This window comes from Pinus tabuliformis, chromosome 4_2, assembly GCF_031772625.1.
Source record: "Pinus tabuliformis cultivar Carrire ecotype Pingquan chromosome 4_2, CPIR1, whole genome shotgun sequence".
In the NCBI taxonomy this organism is placed as follows: Eukaryota; Viridiplantae; Streptophyta; class Pinopsida; order Pinales; family Pinaceae; genus Pinus; species Pinus tabuliformis.
In genome coordinates, this window is record NC_142304.1 from 867,702,277 (window position 1) to 867,714,043 (window position 11,767).

Here is an 11,767-nt window from a genome sequence, read left to right on the forward strand (position 1 = left end):
TCGACAAAGTCGCCCTACCCAAGATACTCTGGAGTCTAGACAAAGACTTGCCACTCATCTGAGACAAAATTGAGGGTCAGTCTAACCAACTCGGACCCTTGAGGTGTAGACCCCATAGCTGCTAACTCATCACAGGTCTCTTGAAACTTCGTGAGGAATGGATCTATGCGCTCCCCCTTCTGCATCTATGCAGATCTTAGTTTCTGCTCTAAGTACATCTTCCTTTCCTCGGAAGATCCCCGATACAACGTAGACAACGCATCCCACATCTCCTTAGCAGTCCCTTTGATAATGATGTGACAGACCACGTGATCCTTTACGCCATCAAGAATCATCCTCTTGTCCTTCGCCATTTTTGTTCGATACTTCTTCAGCGGATCTAGATCTGCAAGCACAGCCGCCATGCTGTCGACATAGGTCTTGAGAGAATGCTCATCTAGAAGGAATGACATCCTTGCCTTTCAGATGACGTAGTTGGATGCCCCATCCAACTTGTCCTGATCTCTCAGCCCACTGGTTGCCATCTCTGCCACGAAAATGTAGAACTACTCCTCTCTATTTCTTACTGTTGTTGCTCAACCAATAAGAAAACAGACTTCTTGGCAAGAAGTCTACTAAGGAAAAATTCTCTCACTGCACTTCTCTCTCTTTTGACGTCTTTCAGCCCAGCAAACTTTGTCCCACCAACTCTTCCTCACGCTGAGGCTTAGCACTACTCCATCTACCACAGCAAGATTTCGATTTGGAAGCCCTTCCTCTCTGTCGACTCACTCAGAGAGAGACTTTCCTCGAAAAATATCAACCCTCCTGGCTTGGATTGCGCAAACCCCTCTGGGGATTTGAACTGTTGCCTCCTGCAGCTATTTCGCTCTCCTCTTCTACTCAACGCTAGATTCTCAGGCACTGTTCTTCTTGTCTCACCTGCACTTCTCTGATACCATGTGAAATATCCTTAAACCCAGGAATTCTTACTGCAGCACTGATGATATTTCTTCTACTTGTTAGGTTTACATGAACAAGTTATTTGCAGTTCCCTACAGCAAACATCAAAATACATACACTGCAGCCTACACCATTTAAATAATATGTCGAAGCAAGAAACTGAACAATAGAGAAAGACACACACAAATGACAGTTTTTTTGGAAAAACATCCCTGGAAAAACCCAATGTAGGAAATCCAGTGTAGTAGATCTAAGGGTTTTTATTAGTAAGTTGAAGTATTTCTAAATACAACTTCTGGATGCCTTCCCAGCAATCTAGTTACAGAGAATATCACTTGGCAGAAGAAATTAATGAGATTACCTCATTCTACACTGCAAGTTCCGGTTGATTCGATCATTGAACCAACGAGTCCCCGACAACTTCTGCGTTGCCCCTGCGCGGGCCCTACATCAACCTCTAAAGCCCTCCGTCAGCTCAACTGGGAATCGATTTGCCCTCAAAAGCTTTTTCCAACCCTCCCAGCTCAGAAACATCAGCCTCCTTGGCAAAATCAGACTTTTGCACTAGAGGCCTCTGCGCTGCTCTGCGTGGAGCCTGCGTGAGCCCTTCCTAGCTCTACGTCACCCTCTTTTCCCTCTACGTTGCCTCCTCTATGTGTCTCTCTACCTCTTTGCTGAGTATTCTTGGCTCAAGAGAAGATCCTCCAGCCAAAACTCCCTATGCCACTCACTACGTGATCACTACAAATCACTGTGTTGCCTCTAGCTTCAGCAATTCAATCTGACTCATCAACTCTCTGTGTGTTTTCCAAATGACCCTCAAGCCTCCTTAAATAATCTTCTTGTTTACATTCAACGACCTAGATTAGAAGCTAATCAATGGCTAAGATCATTTCTGCTTGATCCTCGTCTTCTTCTAAAAGTTACACACGCAGTTAGATTAATACCCATTAATTATTTTAATATTTTCAGTTTAAACTTAGGGTCCCATAAAAATAATTAATTATTTTAATAAAATTGTCTTCGGGTGGAATTTCCCAAAACACTTTCTAGGTTCTTTGGAATACATGTGCCCAGCACTCCCTGCAAAATTTAAGACTTAGAGCACATCCGATGCTACCAGAAATCAACATCCACATGGAACACTAGCAGATTGGGATTGATTACATTATGCGTTTTCCAAGGTAGAACCATTTGCATCCTTGTTCTCCATGAAGAATGATAATTTCCTCAATTTAGAGTTAGGGTTCCATAAAAATAATTAATTATTTTAATAAAGTTGTCTTCGAGTGGAATTTCCCAAAACACTTTTTGGGTTCTTTGGAATACATGTGCACAAGCCTCCCTGCAAAATTTGAGACTTAGAGCACATCCGATGCTACCAGAAATCAACATTCACATGGAACACTAGCAGATTGAGACTGATTACATTATGCGCTTTCCAAGGTAGAACTCTTTGCATCCCTGTTCCCCATGAAGAATGGTAAGTCTCTTGGCATTGATGGATTGCCTTGTGCATTTGTTTTTCAAGACTGTGGGATATAGTGAAGATGACCTATGTTACATGGCTAATGAGGCTCTTTCTTTGAATAACTTAACAGCCTATTGCAACAAAGGGGTTATTCAACTGATTCTTGAAAATACTTCATCTGATTATATTAGAGGATGGAAACCCATTATCCTTCTTAGTATCTCCTAATAAGATTCTGGCTAAAGCTCTTACATTTTGTATGTCTAGAGCGTCTTCACTCATTGTTTGAGATAAGCAAACTAGTTTTCTGTATGTATGTATGCACCATTGGTCAAATTAGTATGTCCTCACTTCAAAAATGGACAAAAGAAACATTACATTGCAATGTAGATTAGAGGCTGGAGCATTCTTCACTATACGCAGAATAGAAAACCATTTGGGTCATAGGCTGTTGAACCTGTGGTTTAATAGACCTTGTTAAAATCATGCATGTTGAGTCTAGGACATTTATTCTATGATTAAATTTTCATAATATTTTTTACTATTTGGGCACCTTCATATAATTAATATATATGTATGCATGTGCACATTTCATGCATAGACCACAGTTCACAAGTTTCTTTAAAGTTCTGATTATTTCCCTGTTCAGCTCTAATAATGACAGATGACTGACTCCAACCAATCGTCCATTTCGGCTTCCGGTTATTTTCCCTGAGCAGGATACAGAACTTCATCATTGCATGTTGCTAAGTAGCAAAGATAGTCAGAAAACAAAGTTGCTCTCGATACCTATTTGATATCATGTAATTTTTCAGTAACCTACACAGGAGTCTGAATATTGCACGAAAATGCAACTTACAAGATTTTGCAAGCTTGTAGGAATTGCCAGCCTTCTCATATAACTCTGCAGCATCATCATATTTAGAACCAAAAATCGACCATCCCTGTATCTTCTTGTCTGCTTTCCTCTCAAACTCAGATCCCTTTGCATCTTGTTCTGCCATATTACTTATTTTGTCTTCAATAAGCTCAGTAAGCTCTGGTTGACCTCCTTAGTCCTATAAATAATTGTACGAAACAAATTACACATAATTATTTTCATCAAAGCATTATTCAATTATCCAAGCATACAAATAACCAACCACAAGATTTCAATATAGATATCAAAACATTGCCTGCATATTATTGTATACATTTTATTTGCATCACAGAATAACATTTATCATCTAGATTACCAATAAAATGAGCAAAACATGTTTCTGTCCACTGTAAGCCAAGCACGACAATAGAATGGCTATATGAAGGACCTTAACAGAAAACTCAATACATCATAGTTAAGAAGTCAAGCATTTACTAAGGCTTTACACGGAAAACTTGACACACAGACCATTCCACATATCATTCATATTTGAACCTATTCAAAGAAAAAGGAGCACAAGCACTGCACCCTGCATGACCAAAAACAAGTAGATACAAGTAAAATTATCTGCCATTATGAACAATAAAAATAAAAATGCATTGACAATCTCTCCTGAGTCAAGCAATGCTTGGTAGCCAAACAACATTTATTCCTGAACAATTTCTTCCACAAAACTAAAGATGGATTCACAAGTTAACCATCCAGGTAAAACTAAAACTAAGAATTAAAGCTAAAAAGGGAAAGAAAAAACATAAAAATAAAAATAAATCCATAGCACTATTTCTCAATATATCTCCAACATAAGAATAGTGAATTTAAAATTAGTTTAACTTCCATTGGGACCTGGAGCCTTCACTCTTTAGTCCTAGAACACTAACAGTGATTCAGACCGACAATTTTTAAGAAAACAAAACCAGTGTTGCGAAAATCACGATTTTTTTAGTGTGGCGATATTATTGCCTGATTTTTACATTAATTTTTTTTCCGCGATAGCTTGAAATAATCGCGATGAGGAGCTGACACAACCTACCCAGGCTACCCCTGTTACTAGTAGAGGACGTGGTCTACCTCCTGTAGCTTCTAGTTCTTCAGCCTTTTGAGCACAGCAGAGTCCACTGCCAACTCCACCAGCATCTACATCTACAGGGAAAGCTATTGCATTTTCTCGCAAGAGGGGCAGAGGAAATCAGTGGTATTAGTTATTTGGTTCATTTCATTGTATATGACATTATGACTCATGATATCAGATACATTATTATAATTTTTGTTGATATTTTGAGGCTGAGTCCCAACTCAGGAGTCAAGACTGACTATTCAGGACATGATTCACTGTTATGTGTGATGTAGCACTAGAAATGATATTACACATCTTATATATTAGTTCTTTTATCATATTTATGTGTCAATGTATTTATTTTATGTTGTAGATGCTTTAGATATTAAAAAAATGAATATTTTTGTATTTTACAATTTTTTCCTGATTTTTTCCTTCACCGATATTATCCCGATAATGATAACTGCAACGTTACAAAACAATTCATTGGATACAATTCATTTGATTCAAGAGTGAAATTAATGTTACAAATGTCGTCAAAGGTTAAAAAACAGAGAACATTCTGTGCAGACCAAATTAAGTGCAAGCTAAGGGCTTACTTTTCGCTAGAATAAGGCAAATCAAGAACATCCAAAACTGATCAAAACGGTGGTGGAAGGCCATTTACATGAATTGAAGTTTGATTTTCTTTCAGTCCTATGAGCACATTTTTTGAAGCAATCAATATACAAGAGCATTGCAAATACAACAACAAAACTAATCAACCATAAACCCATCCTTGGAGCTCAGAAAAGTTCCAATGCCACAAGGGCTTGCATTTGTGCACTTTCCCAACAAAGGTCCTGCTTTGGAGGTTCGTCTAAAAGTTTCAAGATCAGAAATTCCTGGAATTTCTCTAGTGTAATTGTCAAAAAAGGAACAAGCAATCAGGTCCTTGTGCAGAAGTTGACATAGCCATGAGTACAGATGTTGAGCCATAGAGAGGGAAACAATTATCTTCCTGTGTAGGCTATAGCTACAAGAATTGAAACTATTTGCAATGCACTTTGCGCAAAGAGACAGAGTGTTGTTTAGCTGCATACCTCATCACCTTCACTTTACTACAGAAGAGTTCAAGTCCAGTTGAATAGATTATTTTTGTTCTTAAAAGTAGGAAACCCCATCAAACTTTCTCTAAAAGTTAGCAGATTCAGAAGGCCAGCCTCCCAGGATAATGAAGATGGATCCAGTTGTGAGGAGACCAAAGTCTTAAAAAATTAACCCAGGAATCAACTATCAAAGGGCATTACAAACCTCAACGAGATAAAACTTGGAGGTGCAAAAATGTCTAACGATTGTCCTCAACAATTACATTCAACACTTTTGCTATTTAAGCACCATCACATTGTTCATTCAGGGCATAAAGTTCCATCCTGATTTGTTCAATGGATGAGGAGCTACAGATTAATTTGCAATTGTGCATCTAGATTCTAAAGTGAATTCCCTGGCTAGGCAAGATAAGAATAGAAAATATCAGTGATCAACAATATGAGAAACATAAAAATTACAGTTCCCAATGCTTATCACTTCAGACTAAAACCTGGTGTGAAGTAGACATTAACTATCTGATTTGGGCATAAGGGCCACTGTGTTTTAAGCTTTTATCATGTATTTCTAGCATTCTGATGTGAAGAGTGTTGTTTTAGGAAATTAAGATGTGCTTTATCTCTAAATCTCGTCTTCAAGATTACTTTATCTTTAAGAATAATTTTTAGTTTCACAATTATAGCACCAGTTTGTACTATATTCACATTTATGCAATATCGAGTTGATAATATAAGTGGAGTTGAGAACACTTGTGCTCACATTCATCTCTTGCCTTTATTTTCATTATGCATTCATATTAAAACCAACATTAAGAAAAACAATGGTAACCATGATGTGAATAAATTCCACAACTGGATCACAAATTCAACTGGAATTTTGATAAATGCAGCACAAGTCTCGGGGCAAACTTAACCTGGTGGACTAGCTGACTCTGCTGCATGCCTCACTTGATGTCTCCGCCAGGTTAGGCACCGTAATCAGCACCAACAGGTTTACCCTGGGTAACATCCACAGAATATCGGGAAGTTCCCAAGGGTTTCCCAGCAAGGTTTTCCTTGAAAAAAAGTTCGACATAGTCTTACTTGAAAAACCTTGGGAGCAGAATAATCCAATCTAGAAAGTAAAAATAAAAAAAAGCAGTTCAAGAAAAAGCCACAGGGTAGACCAGTGCAGAGGATTATTGAAAGATACAAGGATTATTCATAGTAACCGTCACTGATGAAGAAAATATGTGGAGGGTGATTCACAGTGACCGTTGTTGATTAGGAAAAGACAGATCCGGAAGAGTCATGGTTTTAAAATAAATGGATATGGAAGAGCGACCATTAAATTTAAAACCATCACTCCCTTGTTTGGTATGCACTTAGAGCCAAGCCCCATGGAAGTGGCATTCCCATGTTTCAAAATAATGCTTGTTAAAATTTTCACCATCTTCTAAGCTCTTTTTATTTAGACTTGGCAAAACTCAGGGTTTATAAGTAATTGCAAGTTTATTAAGCACCCACATGCTTGTTGCAGCTTTCGAAGCTTGCACAGATCATTTAGCAGCGAGATCAAAACTCTATGATTGTGTCATGAAAATTTTAAGTAAAGGTGTATGAATACAAGAGAATTTAACTTGGATTAGCTGTGGTAAACTCCCACACGTCTATGCTAAATCGCATCCCAATTGATTAAGTCCAAATGGCATAGTCCAAAACTCATAATGACCTTCACACCAGCCAGGGAAAGGCCCTTTACTGAGCATAGCATAGCATGGACCCCTAGGATGGCTGACAAACCTCACATCAATCAAAATCATATTCACTATAAAAGATCGCTCCATCAGTCCTTCAATGAAGGCCATCAGTATTTTTCACTCCAGCTGAATTTCATAGAAATAATGATACATCCTAAAGAATATTTACAATGACATCAAATTTCCAACCGTTCAGTTGGGTCGAATCGTAACTATGGTTAAATATAACACAAGTGCAAGCGTGAACCAAGACTAAGGAATACTTTGAGTCGTTTGTTGAAACCAATTGAAGACGCAGATTCGAATACATTGCAATTTTGTCCTCATGTCTTGTCCAGTGAAAAGTAGCAACAAATAAAAGAGTTCTCAAATAAAGCCAAACAAAATGGACATTAAAATGAAATCGATGAATTATACAGTAAAACTAGTCATCAATAACCCATAACGATTGAATTATGTGAATACATAGGTTAAACAACCTTCTGCAGTTAAAAACAATGCAAGTAACAGACCATCAAACGATGTACATTTCAGAAAACCATAAACACTAAAGCCCCAAAAAAAAATGCAGGACCTAATCAATCCTAAAATCACTATAGGCTGTGCACCAATGAAATATACGTCCAAGATAGATTCATAAACCAACAAGATGGCAACCCACAATCAAAATCAGGGTAACAAAATGGAAGGGATAGATGTCGGAAACATGGGACAACCAAATTAAACAAAAATAAAAAAGGAAAGGAGAACAACAATAAGAAAAACCCTCGATAACGGCCCAGATCTAAAGCCTAATTACAATTTCGAAACGACACTGAAGACAAAAGAAGACCATCTAATCACAACCCCATATGTTCAAAGATCAAAAAGATACGACCCTAATCCCTAATCACAAAACAAATGCTTCTCAGAACCCAAAATCACTCAGAAATGGAGAATTTACGGCCAAGATAGATTAGGGCTTACAATAAGGGCACAATACCATGCGGAAAGACAAAATACCGCACACTGTGCCCCTAAATCCGCCTTCTTATCAGAGACACAAAAAAACCCACAAAAATTACATAGTAAAAATTCGAACCCAGTCAGGAAAATCTCCAAAGGTCAATGTTTTAATCTTCTGCGAATGAAATCTTAACAGAAATAGGTGGCAAATCGAAATTTAGGGCAAAATCAATACCTCAAAAGGCAATGCAGTGCTGCGAAGATCCGAATCAAGGTCACAGACTTTTAGAAAACCTTCACACTAAGGTCGCGGAAGAACAGAAAGACGTCAATTTGATAAGCACACAGAGTCGGATTATCATATAAAATAACCGCAATCAGAATCAAAGCTAAGCATGAGCTTTTATGTTTTACTTTATTGATTGATTGTGTCTCTTTTTTTCTCTTCTTTAAACTTTCTTTTTCTACCCAGTTTCTTTGTTCATCCATTTATTTGGGGTTGTTTTCTCTTTCAAATCAGGGTGGATTGTCATGCCGTGCTTTCCACATTTGTATTTTAATTTTTAAATCAGGTTTTATTTTCTAATTAAACTTATTCTTTTTTCTTTTTTTTAGTATGGGGATTTACGCAGTGCATTATATTAGATATCATTTTTTGGGATTCAATTGCGTTAAGTAAGTCATTCAAACGTATGACCATTTCCATGAGAGGTAGTCGTAACTGACTAATTTCTCATGATTTTTGAATAGTTCACTTAGCACTCATTGCATCGGGTGATGCTCACAGGGGTGAAGAAGTGGGATTGAAACTAGTGAAATGTGGAGAACGAATCACATAGCATCAATCATCACTTCCGGGGCTTGCACCCGGTAACCAGTACTTCTCAGGAGGTCACCCATCCCAGAACTCCTCTGGCTCAAGCGCGCTTAACTGTGGAGTTTTTCCCCACAATCAAGCCCACTTAGCTTGCTACCCCATTTGCAAAACCTTAGCAAGTATTGTGCCTCATGAACCATTCAAGTAGAGATCCCTTGACTCTTTTTGAATTTAAGTATGGGGGATTTACGCAATGCATTATATTAGATATCATTTTTTGGGATTCAACTGCGTTAAGTAAGTCATTCAAACATATGACCATTTCCATGAGAGGTAGTCGTAACTGACTAATTTCTCATGATTTTTGAATAGTTCACTTAGCACTCATTGCATCGGGTGATGCTCACAGGGGTGAAGAAGTGGGATTGAAACTAGTGAAATGTGGAGAACGAATCACATAGCATCAATCATCACTTCCGGGGCTTGCACCCGGTAACCAGGACTTCCCAGGAGGTCACCCATCCCAGAACTCCTCTGGCTCAAGCGCGCTTAACTGTGGAGTTTTTCCCCACAATCAAGCCCACTTAGCTTGCTACCCCATTTGCAAAACCTTAGCAAGTATTGTGCCTCATGAACCATTCAAGTAGAGATTCGTTCTCCACATTTCACTAGTTTCAATCCCACTTCTTCACCCCTGTGAGCATCACCCGATGCAATGAGTGCTAAGTGAACTATTCAAAAATCATGAGAAATTAGTCAGTTACGACTACCTCTCATGGAAATGGTCATACGTTTGAATGACTTACTTAACGCAGTTGAATCCCAAAAAATGATATCTAATATAATGCACTGCGTAAATCCCCCATACTTAAATTCAAAAAGAGTCAAGGGATCTCTACTTGAATGGTTCATGAGGCACAATACTTGCTAAGGTTTTGCAAATGGGGTAGCAAGCTAAGTGGGCTTGATTGTGGGGAAAAACTCCACAGTTAAGCGCGCTTGAGCCAGAGGAGTTTTGGGATGGGTGACCTCCTGGGAAGTCCTGGTTACCGGGTGCAAGCCCCGGAAGTGATGATTGATGCTATGTGATTCGTTCTCCACATTTCACTAGTTTCAATCCCACTTCTTCACCCCTGTGAGCATCACCCGATGCAATGAGTGCTAAGTGAACTATTCAAAAATCATGAGAAATTAGTCAGTTACGACTACCTCTCATGGAAATGGTCATACGTTTGAATGACTTACTTAACGCAGTTGAATCCCAAAAAATGATATCTAATATAATGCACTGCGTAAATCCCCCATACTTAAATTCAAAAAGAGTCAAGGGATCTCTACTTGAATGGTTCATGAGGCACAATACTTGCTAAGGTTTTGCAAATGGGGTAGCAAGCTAAGTGGGCTTGATTGTGGGGAAAAACTCCACAGTTAAGCGCGCTTGAGCCAGAGGAGTTCTGGGATGGGTGACCTCCTGGGAAGTCCTGGTTACCGGGTGCAAGCCCCGGAAGTGATGATTGATGCTATGTGATTCGTTCTCCACATTTCACTAATTTCAATCCCACTTCTTCACCCCTGTGAGCATCACCCGATGCAATGAGTGCTAAGTGAACTATTCAAAAATCATGAGAAATTAGTCAGTTACGACTACCTCTCATGGAAATGGTCATACGTTTGAATGACTTACTTAACGCAGTTGAATCCCAAAAAATGATATCTAAAACTTATTCTTTTTCTTGATTGGTTGATTTTTATTTTGAAATTTAAAACCAATTTCAATTTTCAAATTGGAGTTTTAATTATCAATTTGTATAGCAAAATTGTTATTTTGAGGTTGATTTAAGTTTGGTGTTGGTGAAGCTAAGTTATGGTTATATGTAAGAATAACATTGTATTGTATTAGGGCGGGGAGTTGAACTAATGACTTAACATCTAGGAGTGCCTTAAATTAATATTTTTGAATTTGCGTTCTATTTTTTTTTGAAGTTTGCTTCCAATTTTCAAGTGTGCTTAATTTTAAATCAAGCTCTTTCATTCTTTAATTGTTGGCTTAGCTTCTCTATTTTTAGATTGGGTGGGCTCACATTTTTTTATTACTAATTTGACTTTTCAAATTTTGGCCATTAGGCCGATTAACAAGTCAAACTCTCTTAACAATTTTGATTTCTTTGAAATTTCCTTCAAGCTCTCTTAACAATTTTGATTGCTTTGAGATTTCCTTCAAGCTCTCTTAACAATTTTGATTTCTTTGAAATTTCATTTTATTTGAACTTCATGAACATTTGAAATTCATGAAGTTTTTCATTTAAACTTTTAAACTAACTGAAAGATTTCACATAATTCCTTTAAGCCAATGTTCAAAATCCCCTCAATTATTAAATTAGGGCATCCCATCATAATCGTGCCTCGTGCTTGGCTTGAGTTTTTGAGTAGCACCAAAGTATGGGTATGTCCTAATTTCAAACTAGGCTTGACCTTCAAATTAAGCCCCCTTTGCCATCAACTTATATTTTTTATCCTTTGAACACTTTCATCCTTTATTCGAACTTTTTGAATTTTTTCTTCCAAATAATGAAATCTTGCCAAAATGTGTTAAGTTTGATTTGTTGAGTCAACCCAAATTCTCCAACCATGACCTCTCTTCACTAAATTCACAATTTCCTCATGTTTATTTAGTGTTAACCTCGATTGTTGAGTCAAGGCTCATCTCAAGCTTATCTTTGAACTATGATTTCCTTATCACAATTTTGAATTTGGCCCAACTGCTAAATTGGGGCATCCCTCCTCAATTAATAGTG

At 37.8% G+C, this 11,767-nt stretch overlaps 1 protein-coding gene across 2 annotated transcripts in view; it reads right to left on the reverse strand.

Annotated features, from left to right (window-relative positions):
• LOC149172412 (alpha-soluble NSF attachment protein 2-like) overlaps positions 1 to 8,594 on the reverse strand; it is a 104,197-nt gene extending 95,603 nt beyond the window's left edge. Inside the window, exons 1-3 of one of the 2 annotated variants that reach the window (XM_089424313.1) lie at positions 8,391 to 8,594; positions 6,386 to 6,526; positions 3,273 to 3,471 (exon numbers count right to left, since the gene is read on the reverse strand). In XM_089424313.1, coding sequence (XP_089280439.1) covers positions 3,273 to 3,417 — 145 coding nt within the window. In that variant the 5' untranslated portion in view covers positions 3,418 to 3,471; positions 6,386 to 6,526; positions 8,391 to 8,594. The remainder of the gene's footprint in view (positions 1 to 3,272; positions 3,472 to 6,385; positions 6,527 to 8,390) is intronic. The other variant, XM_089424312.1, reaches the window with a different exon arrangement.
• Positions 8,595 to 11,767: the final 3,173 nt, after the last annotated feature.